Raw genomic sequence first — 23,188 nt, forward strand, 5'->3', positions numbered from 1 at the left:
TCTATATAACATTTGTGTGCTGTAATTTTAAAAGTTTCTTGTTGGCAAATCTCATTCCACAGCTTTTCAGATATTCCTTTGTGTAGCATAATGTCTTGCTTGTTGAATTATGAAAATGCACTCAGGTTATAAATCTTTCAATTTATAACTATAAACAAAACCTGATTAACAGCCCAATCCTACCTAAATCCCAGCACAGTGATGAAGTTGCACCGGTGCAGGCTATGCTGCACCCTGTGGGAGATTTTTGGCTACTGGAGATCTGCTTGGGGTAGATTTGTCCCCTTGCCCTTGGGTAAGCCCTGCAGCTGCAGCGGGTCAACTCAGATCTGTGCAAGTGATATCACTGCAGGTGAGGCATGCAGGAGATCCACCTGGGAGGAAAGTTTGTTTACAGTGTGCACCGCCACCACCAATGCCACTCCTTTCTTGGACCCGATCCACCCACCCTGTTCCCGTTGCCATCCCATTCTGCCCTTCCCCATGAACTGTGTTCATCCCCATCCCCACCCCACCGCTCTTCCCCACCCATATGCTGGACTTATCTGCTCTGGTAGATCTTCATTGTAGAAATTATGCAGGGGATGGACAGAGTGGATAGGGAGATGCTCTTTACACTCTCACATAATACCAGAACCAGGGGACATCCACTAAAATTGAGTGTTGGGAGAGTTAGGACAGACAAAAGAAAATATTTCTTTACTCAGCGCGTGGTCGGTCTGTGGAACTCCTTGCCACAGGATGTGGTGCTGGCGTCTAGCCTAGACGCCTTTAAAAGGGGATTGGATGAGTTTCTGGAGGAAAAATCCATTATGGGGTACAAGCCATGATGTGTATGCACAACCTCCTGATTTTAGGAATGGGTTAAGTCAGAATGCCAGATGTAGGGGAGGGCACCAGGATGAGGTCTCTTGTTATCTGGTGTGCTCCCTGGGGCATTTGGTGGGCCGCTGTGAGATACAGGAAGCTGGACTAGATGGGCCTATGGCCTGATCCAGTGGGGCTGTTCTTATGTTCTTATGCTCCACTGGCATGTGTGGGAAGGCTCCGGCTTTCCCATCAGTGCACCTGGGCATTGTGCTGTTGCAAAGCACTTTCTGGCACTTTTGTGACTCCCTGTACCGGCAGAACCCGTGTTACACCGGCACCAGCCCTCATTAGGATTAAGCCATAATTCTTAGAACGTCAGTATTTCGAAAACAAAAAAAATAGGTAGGGCCTGAGGTGCAATAAAATGCAGCATATTGGACGTTTGGGTCACATTTTTCATCCTTCTTTAGCAGTCAATTTTTCATGTTTTCCTATAGCTTTACAGGAGCATTAGTAGCCTGAGAAATTATTAAAAAAAGAAATTGTTTTCAAGGCTCTAACAGTGACAGAAAATGGAGAATGGAAAATACTGTATATCACATTGACTTGCTATTTAGGGCTGGATTGGCCTTGTCATGAAGTGACCTGAAACGGTTGCGTGAAGTGGACTCTTGGAGGGGCAGTGAACAAATGAGCCCCCGCCCATCTGTCCATCACTTTCCCCAGCCTGCCACTCCACTGAGTGCACCAATCACCTTTTTACTTACTGGGAGCAAAGTGGAGGAGAATTGGAGCAGCCGCCTTCTCCCTCCAGAGCTGCTTACCAAGGCACACAGAGCCTTGTGGGACTCCCAGCATCGCTTGAAAAGCGCAATTTTAAATAATACTTCCAGTTTCCTGATGAAACTGGAAGTAGTGCTTAAGATCATGCAGGTAGCTTCAGAAGGCTTTTCACACCCTGCCGAGTGCCACACAGGGCTTCACCTGCCAGTAGAACGGATCTGATGGGCAGGCTGGGCGGCGCAGCAGATGGAGGCAGCTGTGGCAGGGGCACTGTGAGTGTGGCCCCTGGGACTCCCCCCCCCCCGGTCCCTGCCCCAGGTTCACCACCGAGAACAGGGGTGCTATTTTAATTTGTTGAAATAGCGAAGGGTATATAAGAGCAAGAAAAAAAGTGTCACTTAGAAGTGTTTATACCAAACTATGTGCAGTGAGGAATAGGGAGGAAGGCAGAAAAGTCCAAGTGTTTTCCCTCCTGCTAATTAACATGGGGAATGGTTCATTCAGAAGTTCTGCACAAGATTTACTGAGATAGACCAGAGCTGCCCACAAGAGCAAAGTGCTCTTGCCATGTAATCCAGTGAACTCTGTTTTGAGATGGGTCCTTATAGCACATTCTGAAAGCAGCTTCATGATCTAAACTGGAAGTACAGGAAACCACCCACCCAAATGCAGAGACCTTCTCATGATGCAGTCCACCTGATTTGTGACAGTTGCTTGAGGACCCAGTCCTGACAACCCATAGTGCTGGTGCTGAGCTCCAGCACAGGCGCTTGGTGTTATAAATGTGCCATGAAACACATTTATGGCACCGTGGAGGCAGGAGTGTCAGTGCCAGGCCTAGTACCAGGAGGATGCTGGCTGGCAGTGCAAGTATTCAGGATGGGGGGAGGTATTCCAGGATGAGGGGAGGGCAGAACGGGGGAAGGGGCTGGAGCAGGAGGGGCTAGGACCAGCGGAGGTCTCCTTTGCTAGTTCCTATCCTCCATGTTGGACTGAGAAGCCTGACGTGGAGTTTCTCAAGTCAAAATAGCTGGCACAGATTTGAGAAGCCCCATTGCGAGGCCTGGGGCTTTCCTTAGGGGAAGGTGACAAAGTCCTCTTTTCCCAAGGAAACCTCTGGTGGTTTCCCTTTGCCCATGGGATACAGCAGTAGACATTTTGGCGCCATGTTCCTCCAGACACTGGGAACCATAGGTTTGGGCTGCCCGTGTGTCTAGGCAGGGTGAGTTGTGTGGGACAGACCTGTGATCAATTACCAGTACTTCTCTCCACATTTGGATGCACCCTAAGACCGGAGGTGAACTCAAAGGTATTTTGTGACTTGGCATTTAGTCTGCTTATGTATCTTTTTTTGGTCTGTGTGCTGGAGAGAGCTTTTTAAGAGAATCTGTATGTATTTCATTTATATATCACTCCTAATTATGAGTGATACCAGCAGTTTAAATACATACACACAGTCATTTAGAGAAGCTGACTTATTTGTTTGTTATTTTGTGTATTTGTATCCTACCTTTTGGCCCTTGCAAGTGCACCCAAGGTGGTTGTGGTCATGGGGTTTTTCTCTTTCTCTCCCTGGGGGGACGGGACGGGATGACTCTGCTTCAAAGAGATTGTCATGTTGCATACTGATGCACCAGTGAGGGACTTGATGTTTATACTGTACTGGTGTACAACTTAGTCTTTTATTTTCACTCGTATGGGCATCCAAATAACATACAAATGACAGTCAACAGTGAGATGGGCCTCTCAGAGGAGGGATTCCCACAATCTGAGTGTCACAACTGACATGATCTTGCCATGTATCCTCACAAAACAATCCACTGAGCGCACAAAAGCATAAAGGAGGGCCTTGATAGATGATGGAAGTGAGTAGGAAGATCCCTGTACTTTTAGACCAGGTTCTGGTACATCTTCAATAAAGTCTCTATTCTAGTTGAGGTCTACACGCTTTATGATCCACTAAACTTTGCCTGATAGGCCTGATTTAAAAACATTTATTTATTTATTTATTTATTTATTTATTTATTTATTTATTTATTAGATTTGTATTCCGCCTTTTTGTATTTGTATTCCGCCAATTATGTCATATGCATTCCACGTGTAATGAATGAATGATAGTCACGTTTTAGGGAAGGAGGGTAACCTTGCTGCTGGCCCTTTTATAAAAGAAGGTTGGATTATTTGTGCTTCAACACATAAAAATGGGAATGAAAAGGCCAGATAGAGAGGATTTGTCTCAAATCTAAAACTTGATTTATTCTCAAGGCAAAATTTCATTGTAAAGCCTCTCTCTCTCTCTCTGTCTGTCTGTCTCTCATGCACACACTCATCAGTCTACCTAACAAAAGGAATGATTTTCTAGCAGCCACAATAAATGTTATTTTTTTTTTCCAGACAGCAGAATGCATGTGGTAGAGAGATCTCTGCTCCTGATGTGTAGGCCCATTCCACCATCATTCTCTCTTCTTTTCAAGTAGAGAGTTAAATGTTAAGGCAGTGTTTCTCAGACCTTTCGAACTCAGCCCCCTTCTTCTAACTTTGTGCTCCAACCTAACATCTTTTCCGGTAATGCAGAGATCTTGCCTGCAGTCTTGTGTATATAGTCTGCTTCTGTACGGTCTGGTTCTGTGGACTTCCCAAATCAGGTTGGGAGAACAAGGATATGGGGAAGCAGTGCCAGTCAAACCCACATATACAGGGTCAGTCAGGGTCTTCTGCTCGATGGGCATTTACCATGATTTGCCTGCTGGGGAAGAGGAATCTGCCCAAGGATTAAATCCTTCTCTTGACCTTTACAACTTCCCTTCAGATATTTCATTTCTCCTAGTGGAACACACCCAAGTTTGAAATCCACTGTTAGCATCACAACCTAGCACGTAGGAGCTGTTATGCTGCACTAATGTTATAGACCAGTGGTTCCCAAACCAGTGGGTCCCAACCCAATTTTTGGTGGGTCACGAAACTAGCAATTAAGCTAGACTATGACTAGACAGGATAATTAAATTAGATTATGTGCATCAAGGTTAAACAATCTGCTACTTGGGGGAAGTACTATGACCTAATGACCTTTATAGCCACTGAGGCTTGAATGGTTGGTAAAGCTTTTTTTTCAGGTGGGTCCCAATGCTAAAAAGTTTGGGAACAACTGTCTTAAGGCCCAATCCTATCCAATTTTCCAGTCCTGGTGCAATTGTGCCAGTGGAGTGCACTCTCCATCTGTGAGCAGTCACTTGGACCTCCTCAAAGTATGGGAACATGTGTTCCTTTACCATGTGGCTGCATTGTGGCTACACCAAAGCTAGAGAGTTGAATAGGATCAGGCCCTTAGACACTAACCAATAGCCACCCATAATGTGATGTCAGGGGTAGCCCAAATCCACCCCAAATGTAGCTGCTTGTACCAAATATCCCTTTGTAATTCCCAAATACCATTCATGTATCCCTAGGACACAATACCATGAGCAGTGTGCACTATCCCCACGCAGTGCAAACCATCCCAAACATCATCATCACCCTGATCCTCCATTGCTTTCTGTAAAGTGGCTTGGCCAGGATAATCCTGGGAATGGAACCTCTCTACTTCCAGAACTTTGCTTGTCACTTTACAAAAAGTGGCAGTGGAGTTGGAGCAGGAGAAGGTATGCCCTCTTGTCCTCTTTGTCCTCTTGCATGCTCTCCAAGCGTGCATCAATGGGCAGATGGTAGGCAAGGAGTTAGCAGTTGAGTATGAGACATCTTCTGCCAGCTTGTCATTTCCACCATCCAGCTCCCTGACTTGATAGGTTGAACCAACCTCACGGCTGGAGAATAGGCTGGAGAATCTCCAATAGGTATTTTGAAACTTGCGCAACTAGTGGCATTGCCTGCTGGAGAAAGAAGCATTTTCAACTCTATATCACTAACTTGTCTCCAGCAATTCTGATTATTTCTTGTTCATTGTTTTCTTGGTTGAAACAAAACGTCAAGATCTTGGAAGCTTTCAAACTTCCTTTTTTACCTTGGAAATGTTCTTTTCATTCTTTCCCTTTTCCACCGTCAGGCATAGCCTTGTTCTATTTGCTTGTTCATCTGTCATTCATGAATTCCTTAGAATGTAAAATTTAAAGAGTCCCAGACAAGTCCTGTTTATCTCTTTGGTCGCAAGCATTCACACTAACAGATAGATGCCTCTGTAATGGGACATGGGCTTTCTTTTCAAACTCTATCTCTTTTTTAAAAGGCAAGTTTTTAAAAAGGCATCCAGAAACTATTTTTCTAAAGGCACTCTTCCAGCACTGACTACCACCACCATCAGTACAAATTAAGTGGTCCATGAAGCAGTCTTCTTGTGGAAGCCTGGAAGGGTACTTTCTTATCTGTACTTTCTGGATTTGGTAGCCAGTTCTTGGGTTGTGGCAAGTCCTCAAAGGCAGCTAATCTTTAGTATAAAATAGTGATAGACATTTAACAGGTGGCAAAACAGGCATTTAACAGGTGGCATTTGGGATTTTGTTTTCAAAAAGGTAAAAACAAAAAGACTATTTGTGAGCTGTTGTAATGTTTGTGAACATTCCATAGCCTCTCATGGGTTCAGCCACAACTGAGAAGAAGTGGTGTTTCAGTGACAGGCTAATGTTTAACCTATGCATGCTGTTCTGATAGAAACTGACTATAGTGCAGAGAAATCTTGCTGAGTGATTCAAATAATCTGCTGTTTTGCCTCAGGGGTACTGAGTGAGGACCCCAACACATGCTACACTTTAGCCAAGATAACAATTGTTCCAATCATGGCTGTAATGTAGGAATTCCTCTGATCAGCCAATTTGTGGGCAATCACAGAAAAAGGCAACCAAAATCTTTAAGGGATTAGAGTCCCATGAGGAAAAGCTAAAACATTTGGGACAGTTAGTTTAGGAACAAGTTGACAAGAGTAGAAGTTTATAGATGACATGGTAGAAGTTTATAAGTAATATGCATATTGTGGAGAAATAATGCTACTTCTCAGGGCTAGTTCTCTAAGAAAAGTGATTATCAACAGATTAGAGACAAACAAAAGAGAATGCTTCACAGAACACAACTTATGGAACTCACTGCCACAAGATATGGTGATAGCCACCAACTTGGCTTTAAAAAGTTGAACAAATTAACATGGTCAGGTCTATCAATGGCTTTAACTGTGGTTATATGATTCTTCACATTCAGAGGCAGCTTGCCACTGAATGCCAGTAGCTGGGGAACAACAGCAACTGTGAACATTGGGTTAGCTGCTGTGGGAAGCAGGATGTTGAACTAGATGGACTTTTTTATCTGACCCAGCAGGGCTCTTTAATTCCATACTCTAATGTCCGTGAGAAACCTTTTCAGGTCATTATTTTGTGGAATCCTAAATATGTCTTTGTTTAATGACCTGAGCATACCTTCCTTGGAACTCTGCAGTCTTTTCTCCTGCTGTATATATGAGGGCAAAAGGAGCACCCTCCAGTCTAGACTACAAAGAAGATTGCTTGAGGCAACCTGTGACTCTCTTCCTTCCTTTGGTGATGTTTTTGTAGGTGAAAAATAAATCAATAGCCGGTTGGAACAGACAGAGAGAAAATCCACTCCTGTCAAACTTTCCAGTTTCTTAATTGTGTCGCAAAACAAAACCTGATCTAGCCAGTTTAAAACTTGCTAAGTAGTCATAGTGAGGAGGTCTGGGGGAATCCTAAAAATCTGACCTAAATGAGATAGGTAATGAGCCCCTCTGCTTTGTGGAATTTTGTGATTATGATGAGAATTAGCTGAGAATGTCTCTTGCATATGCCCAATTGAAATGAATGAAAATTGCTGGAAAACATTTCAGTCTCTCTCTCTCTCTCTCTCTCTCTCTCTCTCTGTGTGTGTGTGTGTGTGTGTGAGAGAGAGAGAGAGAGAGAGAGAGAGAGAGAGAGAGCTACATTTACAAGATTTTGTTCTAATTTTGATTTCTTTCATGGCCCCAGCCCAGTTGTACACTTAACACTTCCATGCAGGCCACAGATGTAGAAGGTTCTAGCTTTGATATAAACAAGGAACCCTTCAGTCCCTTCCTGCAGCTGTTACACTCAGCATATGAGCCAGTAAAGGGCAAGTAAAGAGGGGACGTTCATACTCCAAACTCTCTATTTCTGAACTTTAGAGTGCACTCCAAACACGCTCTTGGGTTGGCACAAGTTCCTTGCACCAACCCAGAAGTGTCGCAAAAGTGCTATAAGGCACTTTTGCAGGCTGTGCTAGCAGAAGGGTGCAAGCCGGCCTGCTCCTACTGGATTCAGACTGGCACAGGTAAGTTTGCACTGGTCTGGGGAGGACAGAGTGGGAGTCTCGGGAGGGAGAAGGGGAGAGTGTAACATTTTGAGGAGGGGGAGGGTGGGCAGCATGTGGGCCAGTGGGCAGACTGGGCCTGGGAAGGGTGTGGGACTGGCCTCCCACACTTATGCCAAATCCTAACACCCCTCCAGAGCAGTCTAGGGTTACACCAGGCTTTGCACTAGCGATTCCACTGGTGTAGATCCCATTAGTCCCATTGAGATGCCTCGGGCATTACTCAGGGTAAGGGGGCATGGGTTCCCTTACTTCGAGTTGTGCTCCTTCTGCTTTCAAACTTGCACTGGATACAGTGCAGGCCAGCCAGAACTGCCTGTTCCAGCACAAGTTAGGTTTAGGCTGCCTGTTACATCATTAGTTATAACTGGAAAGTCTCTTAAAATATGTCAGAAGTTTTATATGCACACAGTGAGATCTTTATTGTCCTTCTATAACTGTACTATTTGTCCCTCCTATGCCACACCACAAGAGGTTTTTAAATGGTGTGTGTGGGTAGGCAGATGCCCATTTTGAGTCCACAAAATTTGGGTGTCTTCAGACTGAAATAACCGAATTATTCTAGCCCTACACCTTCCACTTAAATCTGTATGTATTTTCTGTGGCATCAGGTGCAGTTTTCATGAGGGACTAAAGTGCTTGCTTCCCTGACAGGGTAGGAAGGGCTACAATTTTGGAATAACTGTAAAGAGCCCTCCATATGAATGCATTTCACCATTCGTGGCCAATGGCTGTCATTCTGAAAATAACTTATTCTACTTTATTTTTTCTTGATTGCAGTTGAAAAGGAAAGATGTCAGTTACGCATAAAAAATGGTAACAGGGTCACCCTTCTTGATATATCAGATGAATATAAGTTTAATGTTTCTGGTGAACTTTTGACATTATATTCATTTAAATATTAAAATCTCATCACGTAGTTTTTAAGCTTCTCTTCCCTTGTATTTAAGGGATTTTTGGCGAAGAGACATATTTCTGATTGTAAAAAAAATTTAGTAGCTGTTTCTCTTGTGACTGGGGTCTTATGATTTTCTAAAAACTCAGATTGACAGTGATGTGTTCAAATCCAAATGGGAATACATATGAACTTGGAAAGAACACAGATCTATCTGAGATAGTACTTTAGGAAAACCAATTCAACCTTCCCACTATAGGAGAAACTCTGATATTTGGCTTGAATCTGCCTGGAGCTTCCTGAGATGATTTTCAGTGTTCCTGATTTATACATACATATATTGCATTTGATTATCGGAGAAAATAGCCTCTTTGCTTTGTTCTTTCTAGGCCGTTCATAGTGCTGCCACCCTTGATGGAATGGATCAGAGTTGCACTGGCTCACGCAGGGCACCGTCGCAGTTTCTCTGTGGATAGCGATGATGTACGGCAAGCAGCCAGGCTTTTGCTACCAGGAGTTGACTGTGAACCTCGGCAGTTAAAGTAAGTGTGCAAAGAAATGATTTGAGAAAGCAGTTGCTCTGGTTTAACAGGCAGGGCCAAGGGTTCAATTACATACTCGGTATACAGATTATACAAGTTGCAGATTTTTCTTTTCTTTTTTCCTATTTAGCTTATGAAATCAGCAGCTGTATTTCTTTTATACGGCTGTGCCAGCCAGTTTCAGCATCTGCAAGACCTGTGAGCCTACAGGTTTAAATAGCTGGATCAAGCCCCAAGTCTTTCTGTTGTGAATGCCTTTCGCGTATCCCCTTCTTTGCCATCGGACGCTGTTGCCTTAACAAGGGATTGAAGTGCTCATCTAATTAACTCTGTCTCACTGTGCTTCTCTGCCAAATTCCGAGGTGCTATTTTAAAAGGCTGCAAAACTGGCTTCTGTCCCTTCCTTGTTGCAGTTGTGGTTTAAATAGCGTATATTCGCACCGAGAGATGCTTCCAGCTTCTGTAAGATTCTGCTTTTCATGTCGATGTCAGATTTGTGAAAAATGAGAGTGCACTGTTCAAGGTTTTAAGTCCTGGTTTTAACAGAATAAGTAAGGAGCAGTATTGTGTATCTAGTGATTTTGTAATGCCTCTGTAAATATGTTTGTTTTGACTCTGTTCATTTGACCAAAAGCTTCTTCCAGCTTCATCTGTGTGGTTATACAAAGCATTGGATGCATCCTTCATTGTGGGATACATTTCTGTGTTTGCTGTTTATATGGGATAAGTTGTGTTTTGAGACTGTCAAGACAGAAATTAGTAATCTAGTTACTTAGGCGCTTCAGAGCACAGGAGAGCCAGCGGTTTTCATGCTCTTCCTTAGGGACCAGTGAATTCAAACCCAAGTGCACATACTATTTCTTTCAGCAAGCAGCTGCAAAAGATGTCCTCATTATATGAGAAAAGGATTGCATGCATATCCCTTGCTACAGCAGCCTACGCATTAGCAGGTTGCTTGCTGCATTGCTAAAGCAGTCTGTGCTTCTCGTGCTGTTTAGAAGAATAAGAAATTGTGTATGCAACGAGCTATGGCAGCAGCATGGCATCCTTGATTAACTTTCCAACAGTGTTATCAGAAGAGGTATCTCAGATTAGTGAGGGGCTCCTTTTTCAGTGCTGTGTCTCCAAAAGTCACAGTGAATGGTCCTTGTTTCCTGAATGCCTTCCCTTAATTTTGTCATTTTACTGTGGCAACTATATTGGGGACAGCTTCTTGCTGCTCTGGTCTTTGCAGACTTCTAGGCATATCATAGTGGATCCAGTACATTGTTTTGTTTTGTTCAACAAACGCTGTTTTATTAAAAGATATAAAAATACTTACATGCTGCTTTTCAACCAGAGTAGTTCACAGAGCTGTTTTCTTACAGACAATCCTATGCATGTCTACTGAGAAGTAAGCTCCTTTGAGTTTAAAGGGACAAGAGCAAATAGGATGGCAGTCTGAAGTTGCAACAATTAGCCAATTAATTGGTTAGATGAACTTTTTGATTGACTAAAATGTTCCTGTGCTTATTTTTTTAAAAACAGGTTAATTGTTCTATTAGTGTAAGAATTAACAAAAACTATGAATGGCAGGTACTGTCTTAGAAGAAGACAGTGGTGGACCTGGGGAACAGCAGGGGGCAAAAGCCCCAAGTTCCATGCTCACTGCGCCACTTCCACCTGTTGCACTGCCCCGTCTGCCCGTCATAGTCATTCCATGGGCAGGCAAAGCCCCATGTGGCGCTTGGCAGGGCATTAAAAGCCTTCTCACGTGGTCTTAAGCAGCACTTCCGGTTTCGTTGGGAAACCAAAAGTATAGTTTAAAACTGCGCAAGAAGCCTCTGAAAGCTTTCTGAGTTGTGCTGGGAGTTGCACGAAGCTCTGTGAGCCTCAGTGAGTATCCCGGAGAGGGGGTGGTGGTGGCATGTTGGGGGGCGACGTTTCACAAACCTACCCCGGGGCACAATGGGGGCAGATCCGTTACTAGAAGAAGCAGTCCTCATTCTCTTGCACATGAGGGAAAACCTCTTCTAAAAATGCCTGCTGCAGTACAGACAAGTAAAAGGCACCTTTTTCTCCAAGTGTTGTTCCATACATATGGAAGATTATACCACTATTATTTATTTGACTAATATTCATACAGTTTATTGACTAGGATTTCTTTTATTGGGCGCTGACTCTAAGACCAAAGGCTTCTGTATTTCAAATATTGCTTAGTAGCCTCTACATTTAGTTGGATTGTTTTAGTTCTGGCTTTCTGTTGAGAAGGGCCAACAACCACGGGGGTGGGCCTGTGGAATCATGGTTCTTGCAGGGTCATTTCAGAACTCCTTTCCTAATTTTCACTTTTTGTTTTCTTTAAGGTACGTTTCTTGCTCTTTTATTTACAGGGTAAGGAAAAATATGCTGGCTTTATTCTACTAATTGCTCAGTGCAGAGCAACCCTGCTCTTGATATCCAATATTCTGGCCAGTGAGTGCAAAGGCAGAAGAGTGATTGACAAGTCACATTTCTAGAGAATATTGTTTGAGTTATAGATTATACATCACATCAATTACATTAAAGTTATAAAAAAAATCTCACCAAGGATAAGCAGTTTTGTTTGGGAATCGAACATGGGCAGTTCTCAATCTCGCAGTCTTAATTAGCACATTTCTGATATAGTGCAATTTGCAAATTAAGACCGGAAGTGTGATTTGCATGGGCTTGTTTTTGAAACGGTGCGGTTAATCTTCCGCACTTCTGCATGAACCAAGATTCACCCCAGATTTGGTGCTTCTTAAGCTGTAGACCAATTGTATCAATCCCCTCCTTTTTTTTGTTTCTAAGGTCCCCTGCCCAAGCTTCTTCAGATTTTCTCATCCCCGAAGACCAGGCATGTCTTCATTATTTCTCTTGCCAGCGGGTCCTTAGTCAAGTAGACACACTCCCAACCTGTTTCACTCCCCGCACAGAGCTACCCTATAACATAAGAGAAGACTCAAACCCAGCTAATATTCCATGAACTGCTTTCTTTTCCATCGCTGCAAGAAACAAGTGAACTCTGACTGTTGGGGAGCTGGAAAATATCCCACGTGGTGCCTCTAACAATCATTTATTGCTTCTTCCTGTATTAACAAGTTCCCCTTTGCTACCTGTCTCCACCTGCCAGACCAGAGGTGCCCAAACCCCAGCCCTGGGGCCACTTGCTGCCCTCGAGGCCTCTCAATGCGGTCCTCAGGGAGCCCCTAGTCTAAAATGAGCCTCTGGCCCTCCAGAGATTTGTTGGAGCCCACACTGTCCCAATGCAACTGCTCTCAGTGTGAGGGCGACTATTTGACCTCTTGCATGAGCTGTGGGATGAGGGCTCCCTCCACTGCTTGCTGTTTCACATCTGTGATGCAGCAGTGGCAGCGAAGGAAAGGCCAGCCTTGCTTTGTGCAAGGCCTTTTATAGGCCTTGAGCTATTGCTAGACCTTCATTCCTTCATATAAGTTCATCTTTAATATATTCATTTATGTAAACTTATGTAAATTTTTTCAAATTTTAAATGTAAATTAATTCTCCCCCCCCCCGGCCCCGACACAGCGTCAGAGAGACAATGTGGCCCTCCTGCCAAAAACTTTGGACACCCCTGTGCCAGACCTATCATAGTCTCACCTTGTGTCTTCTCACCTTCAGAGTCCTCCCATGTCTCTGGGATGGTTATCCCAGCCGCCATACAACACTCCATACATTTACCAGCAAAGCATTTCTTGATCAGCTTGGAAGCAGCCCTTCTCATTCTCTCCTAGGTACTTTCCACTTGCAGCTTCCTTCTCCCAGATGAGTGTGTCAGTCAGCAGAGAAGATGGCTTCTCATTGGTTCTGAAGGCAAAACAGGGACAATTCCAATGTGAATGTTCAAATTGCAGGGCACTTTTTTCTCAAGGCTGCTGAGCTGAGAAAGGAACCAAGCCATGCCTGCTGAACTCAGGCAATGGCGGGGGGGGGAGTGCAACTGTGTAGAGCAGGGGTGTCCAAACATTTTGGCAGGAGGGCCACATCTTCTCTCTGACACTGTGTCGGGGGTCAAGGAAAAAAAGAATTAATTTACATTTAAAATTTGAATAAATTTACATAAATGAATTTATTAGAGATAGAACTTGAATGAATGAATGAAGGTCTTGCAGTAGCTCAAGGCCTTGCACAAATAAAAGGCCTTGCACAAATCAAGGCCAGGCTTTCCTTTGTTGCCGCTGTTGCATCACAGACATGAAACAGCAAGTATTGGAGGGAGCCCTTGTCCCAAGCTCAGGTGAGAGGTCAAGCAGTTGTCCTCATGCTGAGAGCAGTTGTGTTGGGCCAGTACGGGCTCCAGCAAGTCTCCAGAGGGTCAGAGGCTCACTGGAGACTGGGGGCTCCCCGAGGGCCTGATTGGGAGCCCCCGTGGGCCACAAATGGCCCCCGGGCCGGGGTTTGGGCACCCCTGGTGTAGAGCATGAGAATTTTTCCTTAAGGGTGATTTTTGACTGTGGCAACCACAAGCAAGCTTCCCTAACCCATACCAATCCCATTGTTTCTTATGGGAAAATCCATTTTTAATTTACGCATTTTTGATATATGCACCATTTTCCAGGGGTGTAACCCCCACATAAATTCAGAGCTGCCTGTAGTTGCCTTTGCAGAATTTCGTTGGCAGTATGCTTCATTTAGGAGAACTGTTTGGTTGCGAATCTTTCGGAAGAGCTGGGGCCCTCACAAAAATCTAGCACAACGGCTGCATAAGCTCTCAGGATTCACAGAACCAATCACAGAATCCAGTAAGCGTCCCCTGCTGTTTATGGAACCGTTTGCCACAGTGGAGCTTTCAAATTTGGCCCAAACTGTGTCTGGGACAGATTTCAGCAGCAATGCAGTTAAAATGTAAATGAGGGTGTTTTTCATCAGGAAAAACATTTTGTATTTGGGATTACACATTTTCAGCCCTTAGAAGTACTAAGCATGGATCCCGATAGATACTGCAACTTTTTAAAGACTTCCAATGGCATTTTGGATATGTATAGTGAATGTTTGAAAGTTGTGGTTCATTGGTATCCACATATTAATGTTGGCAGTCCTACGAACATTTTGGTAATGTCTTCATTCACTAAGGTATGTCCTCACTTGTTGACTATTTGCTGATTAATGTTGGCAATCTTATTTAGGTGACAATTGACAGTTACTAGTGTATCTCCAAGTTTTTAGACATCCACAACATTCATCTGAGATTATCAGTATTCAGATGTGAATGTTGGCAATTGCCGAATTCAGACATTCACTGTAATAGGTACATATATAAATTTTTACCCCTGATAAAAGTCAAGAGTAAATCAGCTATTTTCAACCACTGTACCGTAGAACACTGGTGTGCCATAAATGGTATGCAGGTGTGCTGCAGGAGTTTGGCGAAAGGTCATTTATTAGTAGATTCACTGGAGGATGTGAGCCCCCCACCTAAAGCATGGTGTGCCTTGTCAATTGTCAAAAAACTGATGGTGTGCCTTGACAATTTTCGTACCTTGTCAGTGTGTCATGAGACAAAAAAAGGTTGAAAATTACTGGTTTAAATCATACATAGTTTTATCAACTTTTAGAGCAAATGCTACATACAGTACTTTGTTACCTTTATCTGTGGAGTTATTGCTACATATTGATAAGTGCTCCTCACTTTTACCCCTAAGTTCAAGGCTCATGTCTTACTGGCTCATGTTTCATTTGATGGAATGTTTGTTCCCAGGGCATATCTGCATAGAGCTGTTTCTTCAGAACCTACTCTAAGCCAAAGGGCAACTGATACATATTCTTCCACGTTCTGCCGGATGCAAGGTTGTGGACTTCCCAAAGGTCCTGCACCTCTGGTTGCAGTTTGCTTGATTCTTATATCACAGGCCGTGACACCACAGGACATCCATCCACCTTCATCATTTGCTTCCTTCCTTTGATTGTGGTTCAATACTAGATTGCAGTACTGAAAGTTCCTTTGCAGACCATCTTTAATTTTCAGTAAGCCCAGGTTTAGATCGCCACTCAACTGTGAAACTGACTGCATAGGATTAGGCAAAGAATCATCCTTCAGCATGGTGCACTCTGCCTTATATAATTGTTTTGTGGAGTACAATGGAACATTGAGATCCTTGTCTTAACATTACCTTGTATTCTTAGAAAGTATAGTTTTAAGAAACCGAAGACCTCCAGTGGTAACTACTATAACTGCAGCCATATAAGCATGTCCTGATATGTAAGTCTCAATCTCCAAATTGTTACAGGCAAAAAGAAAAAGTCCTTAGTTTTCAAAGATTTCATAGTATGCTAGCAAATGAGCTCTGTCTAGAATCCTATTGTACCAAAACATTTGCAAAATGTTAATTAAAGAAAATATCTATTTTCCTAGTGCGCAGACATAGCATTGTCACATTCACATGAAGATAGGATTTGTTTGTGTATTTTTGCTAAGAGATTGGTCCTGTTTTATCCAATTAAGAGAAATGCATGTGTAGTGAGTGCTAAAGCAATTTAATGAGAGGTGATGTCCAACTGTGTTTTGAAGAAATCTAAGTGTCATTAGAAGCACCAGGGAATGCTTTTCAAAACAAGAATATTACAGTGATCTGCTACGAAAATAACTTATCTTTTAAGCAATGTTATATGCTATTAAAAATTGTCTATATAAGGTTTTGCAGGATTTGCCAGTCAGGTAGGTTGGGCATTTAAAGCACAGGAGGCAGGGCTGGTAACATACTCCACCGTGATAGGTTTTCCTTGAAATATATCAACCCTGGAAGGTCTAGTACTTCCACTTTCCCCCTCTCAGATCTGATTCAAGTTGTATGTGAAAGGACAGAGAGAGAGAGAGAGAGAGAGAGAGAGAGAGAGAGAGAGAGAGACTGATCCCAGTGTCAAGGTTTCAAAGCCTTGTTGTCCCCTGAGTAAGGGAGGCTTCTCTTCTTACTCATAGTCTCTAGCAGAATGGTTGCTTTGCTAACTGTGAGCCCAATCCTAAACAGTGTGCGCCGTCTCACTGCCGGCGCGCACTGTCACAAATGTACAGTAAAACATATTTGCAAACCCTCAGTGCTGGCCCAGTGTGGAGCTAACCCAGCTGTCACAGTATTGAGTAGCCCCATTGCGGGGCTGCTTCCTTTACTCCGGGGAAGGTGATGAATGTCCCCTTCTCCCGAGGAGGTGGTGACTGCCTGGGGTGCACTGAATGCCACAGCAGCTGTTTTCACCACCGTGGCAGCCCCGCGCTCCAGGCAGCTCAGGATTGGGCTTTCTGTCCTGCAGTGGTTCAAGAACCCAGTCCTTTCTGTTCTCCAAGACTTGAATCTCCCCTCTGAGTAGATGGTAGGGGAATTATAAAATTCCTACATGGAAAACACTTGAGTGAACCCCTTGGGTACGGTATAGTGTCTGATATTCAGACAAAGGGCTAGATTTTGAGTGTGTGCATACCATGTACATCCTTGAAAACCATGACCTGATGCATCTTCCTAGTATGTATATATACATACAAAAAAAAGAAAAAAAAGAAACCACATATGTATGATAGTTGCACTTTTAAGATCCATACACAGATTTCCTGAACATTGCTCCTTTTTGTGAAGGAATATTGTAATGTGTGGAACTGAAAGAAACTGGAATTTCAAACATCAGATTTCCTGGGGGAGAAAGCATTGATAATGCTACTTTTCCTTACAAAACGCTAGATGAGCTGGAGAAGCAGGACCTCTTCACAGAACTCAATAACAGCGTGATATATTGTTTCCATCTAATTAGATAGAGCACCCCTTCCATATGCTTCTCTCCTTGAGTGTCCTTGTCTTCATCCCAAATTTTGACTAATCCTCTAATGCCAGCCATGACTGCTGCAATTATTAGGTATAAAAATGCCAGCCCAGCATGTGGCTGCAAACAAACTCCTTGACGAAACTCAGCAGTCCCTTGGTGGAGATGATTCCAGAGGATGAAGAGGATTTGAATACTTATAAAGCCACGTACAGGTTTCCTGATGGAAATCTCATCCTCTGTTGCTAACCTGGCATCCAATAGTAGTAATGAGGAATTACTGAAGTGTTAGCTCTTCTCCCCCTCATTTCCCTTTAGTATTAGGAATGAAATACCTTCTAATGTTATAGAATATATCCCTTACCTCTTTCAAACCTGAATAGAGTGGGCCCTTGGTATCGGTGGGGGATCCATTCTAGGACCCACCAAATTTGCAGATACCAAATTCCTTGAATAATAAAATCTGCAAGGGAGGGCAGCACGGTGTTGCAATTATTTACCTGGAGGCGCTCTGGAGTTCATGTGTGGCCTCCTCAGAAGCCTCCAGTTCTTGACCAGAAGTTACTTCCAGTTTGTGGCCATCCTGCACAAAAGAACACCTCCTGAATGTGACCAGAAGCCGCTTCCATTTTCATCCATGAGATGCTCAGAGGTCCTTTAACTGTGGGCTCAACATCTGCAGATACTCAAACCCATGGATGCTGAGCCTCCAGATAAGAAGGGCCCACTGTATTCAAGTTATCTACATATTCTGAGGAGCTGACATAACTGCAACAGAGAAGGTCTATGATCATGTTTCCCAATGTTTGACTGGTGTTTCTTAAAAGAAGCTGTGGGAGGAGGGATTGAACTGGCCCTTGATACTAGGGGGTTGGGTGGGTAAGCCTTTCTGCTCTGCCATTTTTCCAATCTAACAGCACTACCCTGCAGATGCCTGATCTCATCTGATCTCGGAAGCTAAGCAGGGTCAGGCCTAGTTAGTACTTGGATGGGAGACAACCTGGGAATACCGGGTGCTGTAGGCTTATACCATAGTCTTTCGAGACTGAAGGTTGCCAACCAGCGCAATTCCTATCTCGGGCAGCTTTGTCAGGTGCAGCAGCACCAAATGGCTACTGCTGAATCCAGCGATACCACTGGGGCTGCCGGAGGCCTCCTCAGTGGAAGGGGACAAAAGTCCCCTTCCCTTGAGTAAGGGCACAAAGGCTGTAATGGTTTTCCTTCATTCTGTGCCAGCCATTTTGCCAGCACAGACTTGAGGAGCCCTGTGTAAGCTGGAAGGCTCGACACAGAGTTCTAGATCCAGCAGAGCAGAGCTCCACCGGTCCCACCCGCTCTTGACCCACATTCCTTTCCAGCTCCTCATTTCATCACCAAACTCAGGCCTTTGGAAAGAAAACATTTCTCCCATTACCCTTCCTCCCATTACAGATGAAGAGGCCTGATCATATATTAAACAATAATTCTTTGCAAATGAACTATATCAGTGCTTTGAGTTCAAAGTGTTTTGCATACATTATGTCTGTAATCCTTATAACAAGTCTGTAATGTAGGACAGTATTATTATCCCTGCAGAGCAAATGTGAAGATGGTGAAGCTAAGAAAAACAGGGGCTTCCATAAGACTACTATGAGTTCATATCCAAGCTGTGATGTGACCCACAGACTTCCAACTCAAAAGTGTAGAAGATCCACAATGTAGACGTGGCCAGCATCTCCTAAGTATTCAGTCATCTCCATAATAAGAATCCATTTCACACATTATGCGCACAATTCATTCCCAGCTCACAGGTGAGGGGAATCTTATAAAGCAGGGCTTTTCAAACTGGGGTGTCGCGACGCCCCAGCCTGTGGGCCCTGGCCCCTGCCCCCTTAAGAGACAGGGGCAGCCTGGAGGCAGGGAGGAGGCAGCGGTGCGATCCCCAGGATCGTGCTGCTCAGGGGGAGCCAAGCCCCTGCAGCCTCCCGTGTACCCAAGCCCCTGCAGCCTTCCAGGGGTGCGGGGAGCCTGGCGCGACCTGCAGCAGGGCTCCCTGCAGCAGTGAAAGTAGATGCGGGGCGATCGCACTCCACTTCCTTCGAGGCGCGATCGCTCTGCATCTGCTTTCACTGTGTATGTGTACCCAAACCCCTGCAGCCCCTCTGAGCGGCGCGATCCTGGGGATTGTGGTGCTGCCTTCCCCCGCCCCTGCTGCCTCCCCCCTCCCGCCCACGCAAGAGCTTAGTGGCTCTCAAACTCTCCCAAAGAGTTTGAGAACCACTGTTATAAAGTATAATAATAATAATAATAATAATAATAATAATACAGGTATTTATATACCGCCTTTCTTGGTCACCAGATTTCTCCTCAGACTTTAATTCAAGGCGGTTTACATAGGCAGGCTATACTAAATCCCAGTAGGGATTTTTACAATTGAAGAAGGTTCTGTCTTTCAAGAACCACAACATTTCAGATGGATCTTTAATGATCTGGTATCACATTCTGGCCTCCATTTTCCTCCCACACAGGCTGACAGCGGCCAAAGAGCAGGTGGAATAACTCAGCATAACTCGGCTAGGCTTGTCAGCTGCTTCAAGGTCTCGCCGTTCACAGTGTCGGTGGCCTCGAACTGGCAACCTTCGGATGTTATCTTCAGGCAAACGGAGGCTCTACCCTCTAGACCAGACCTCCTGCCCTCCTGGCAAAAGTATGAAGGAGGAGTTAAAGGGCTACATGAGCCTTACAGTTATCCCATCTTCTTTACACAAGTACACACATGAGGGATGGGGGTGGTTTATGCTTTATTTACTTTTGTTTAAATACTGCATGCGTAAACATGCTTATCGGTGTGTGCTTCAGTCAAGTATATCTGCGAGGTATCCTGGTTGACTGCAGCTCTCCACTACACGTATGCGTAGTAGGAATATGGAAGCATGTTTGCCACTATGTAATGTGTGAAGTGACTCTTATAGCCCAATCCTAATGGGGCCCTACGCTGCTGGAACTAGTGTTCTGGAAGTTTAAAGTTCTTTATGGCTGTTGCTGCGAGCAGCAACAATAGGGTGCCAGTGGTTTGTCTGCATTCCCTGGTGCTGGTAAGTCAGCATGGAAAGGTGGTGGAGGGGGGTGAGCTGAATGGGTCGAGGAGGGGAGGAACATGAAGGAGATTGGGCTGGGGTGGAGGGCAGATCAAGACTAGGAAGTGGCACCACTGATATTCTATCAATCTTCCTGGCCTTGATCTGTCTTCCCAGTCCACTTGGACTTGTGCCAGCTAAATCACTGGCGCAGGTCCAACTAGACCTTATGCAAATGGCAGAAGCTTACCCCTGGGCAAGGGAACAAATTTTTCTTGAGACCTCTGGGACTGCCCCTCCCATGTTGACTGGGGGGGGGATTTAGTTAGGATTGATCTGTTAGTCTGATCCAGATATCTTGCTACAAACATTGGACTTTTTTTCATATGCAAATATTCTGTTGTCTCTAGTGTTATAATGAAGAACTTATGATTTATTTGTTTTGTTTCTGTTTTTACAAGTGCTATTTGATCAAAAGAGACCTTTTTTTAGTGTGGTGAAATTTATATCACAAAGGAAGCATCTGTATACTGCTGAACAACTCCTCAGCATAAACAACTCCTCAGAACAATACTTTCCAATCCTAATTATATCCCTACACAGCGATGCAGCATGGGCATCCCACAGAGGATTTTTGGCTGATGGAGTCTAGTTGGGGTAAGGGGCATTTGACCCTTGCCCCCAGGGAAAGCCCCAACAGCCACAACAGCTCAACTCAGATAATAAGGCACCAATAATATTGCTGGTGCAAGTTTGAGTTGATCTATGCAGGTGGATCAGGCACGGGAAAGAGGTCAGGATTCAGTGTGCACTGCCACTGCCAAACACGCCCCCATCCCAGGGCCCATCTCCCCACTCTGTCCTTCCCAACTTTCCCTACCCCCCCACTTCATACCACCCCCTGCCCTGAGTTTACCTGCTCTGATGGACCTCCATCACTCTGCTGGCACGTGTGGGAAGACTCCAACCTGCCTGCTGGCACACCAGCTCCATGCACTGCCACAAAGTGCTTTACAGCACTTCTGCAGCAGCTAGCACCAGCGGAACACGTGTTCCTCTGGCCCTTCTCTTGGTAGGATTGGACCATAACAATGCAAGCCATTTGTATTGGCAACCTTCAGTCTCGAAAGACTATGGTATCGCGCTCTGAAAGGTGGTTCTGGCACAGCGTCTAGTGTGGCTGAAAAGGCCAATCCGGGAGTGACAATCCCTTCCACACCAGGAGCAAGTGCAGTCTGTCCCTGGTCTGTCTCCCTGGCTATGGGCCTTCCTTCTTTGCCTCTTAGCCTCAGACTGTTGGCAAAGTGTCTCTTCAAACTGGGAAAGGCCATGCTGCACAGCCTGCCTCCAAGCGGGCCGCTCAGAGGCCAGGGTTTCCCACTTGTTGAGGTCCATCCCTAAGGCCTTCAGATCCCTCTTGCAGATGTCCTTGTATCGCAGCTGTGGTCTACCTGTAGGGCGCTTTCCTTGCACGAGTTCTCCATAGAGGAGATCCTTTGGGATCCGGCCATCATCCATTCTCACGACATGACCAAGCCAACGCAGGCGTCTCTGTTTCAGCAGTGAATACATGCTAGGGATTCCAGCACGTTCCAGGACTGTGTTGTTTGGAACTTTGTCCTGCCAGGTGATGCCGAGGATGCGTCGGAGGCAGCGCATGTGGAAAGCGCTCAGTTTCCTCACCTGTTGTGAGCGAAGAGTCCATGACTCGCTGCAGTACAGAAGTGTACTCAGGACGCAAGCTCTGTAGACCTGGATCTTGGTATGTTCCGTCAGCTTCTTGCAAGCCATATGCAAGTCTATTTGTTGCAGGTTCAGGCAAGGATGGAAGCAGACACCAGGAGGTTTCAAAGAAAAAAAAGCTTTTATTCTTTCAGCTTTTATTCTTTTATTCTTTCAGAGCTTTTATTCCTCTGCTGGTCACAGAGGAATAGCTTCCAAAGTCTGTGAAACCGATTCTCTGGGGGGTGTGAGTTGATATACAAACAAACTTCATTGTAAAGCATTGGTCAGATTTCTGATTGGCAAAATGCAAATTGCAGAGCCTTGGATACATTCTTGATTGGCAAACAGCATATCACTTGAGGCTTTTGTCTCTGCCTACACATCCCACTACTCAAATTCCGCGCTGCATGCTCTACCATATATGGCACTTAAAAAATGTGAAATCTTTCTAGCTGCAAAAAGTTCCATTTCCTCCGACCTCCTGCCCATTTGCAGTGAAGCTGGCTGTTTCCTGTTTTTGAGGTACTAGCTGCAACACAACTTGCAAAACAACTTCTTGTGGTCAAAGCTTGTGTCTGCAACACCACTTCCTCTTTAACACAGACACAAAGAGGCATTCAAGGGGCATCTTCTAAAATGTCCTGTTGACCCAAGCAGCTAAGTATAGGGCCTACTTTGGCAAAAGCACCCTGCTTATGCTAACAGCTAGGCCCAAACGGGGGCCTGAATGGGTTCAAACACTCTAAATTCTGGGGGGTTTCCTCACATATTGAGAAGGTAAGTCATATTCATTTCAATAGGATTTACTCCCAGGTAAGTGTGTATAGGATTGCAGTTTAAAATTATTGATAATTTTCTGATACCTGTGCTAGCAGCAACTTCTTGCAATATAAACAATCTCATAGACTGCTGACAAGTGTCTACAGACACAAAAGGAACCTTCTTTTTCCATGTTAATATTTTTGGCTTGGTTGCTATAATTACAAGTGCAGCATTATTTCATACTTTTCCTAGTTTGCTTTATTCCAAAACCTGGAGTTGTGTGCTGACAACACAAAGTATTAGTCCTGTGAGTACACCACAGTTAATTGTGGAACAGATTCCCCAGTGCACAGAGTAGGCATTTCTCTGGCTAAGAGCTAAATCAGTCCTCTAAGAGAAATTATTTTGGTTTGTACAGGACTGTTAATTTTCTGCAAATATGTGATCTGAATATTTAACACAGAATTTGATTGATTTGCTAGGTGGCTACACTTTTTGCATATAGATGCCAGTTAAAACTCACTGCA

The 23,188-nt window shown here is 44.5% G+C and overlaps 1 protein-coding gene and 1 pseudogene across 3 annotated transcripts in view; both read left to right on the forward strand.

The window, feature by feature from the left end:
* The window catches only part of ABTB3 (ankyrin repeat and BTB domain containing 3), a 234,082-nt gene that overhangs the window by 173,908 nt on the left and 36,986 nt on the right, over positions 1 to 23,188 (forward strand). For all 3 annotated transcript variants that reach the window (XM_066633515.1, XM_066633516.1, XM_066633517.1), the window contains one exon: positions 9,199 to 9,351. In XM_066633515.1, coding sequence (XP_066489612.1) covers positions 9,199 to 9,351 — 153 coding nt within the window. The remainder of the gene's footprint in view (positions 1 to 9,198; positions 9,352 to 23,188) is intronic.
* LOC136658008 (5S ribosomal RNA) lies at positions 18,028 to 18,143 on the forward strand (annotated as a pseudogene).

This window comes from Tiliqua scincoides, chromosome 7 (genome assembly GCF_035046505.1).
Source record: "Tiliqua scincoides isolate rTilSci1 chromosome 7, rTilSci1.hap2, whole genome shotgun sequence".
Taxonomy (NCBI): Eukaryota; Metazoa; Chordata; class Lepidosauria; order Squamata; family Scincidae; genus Tiliqua; species Tiliqua scincoides.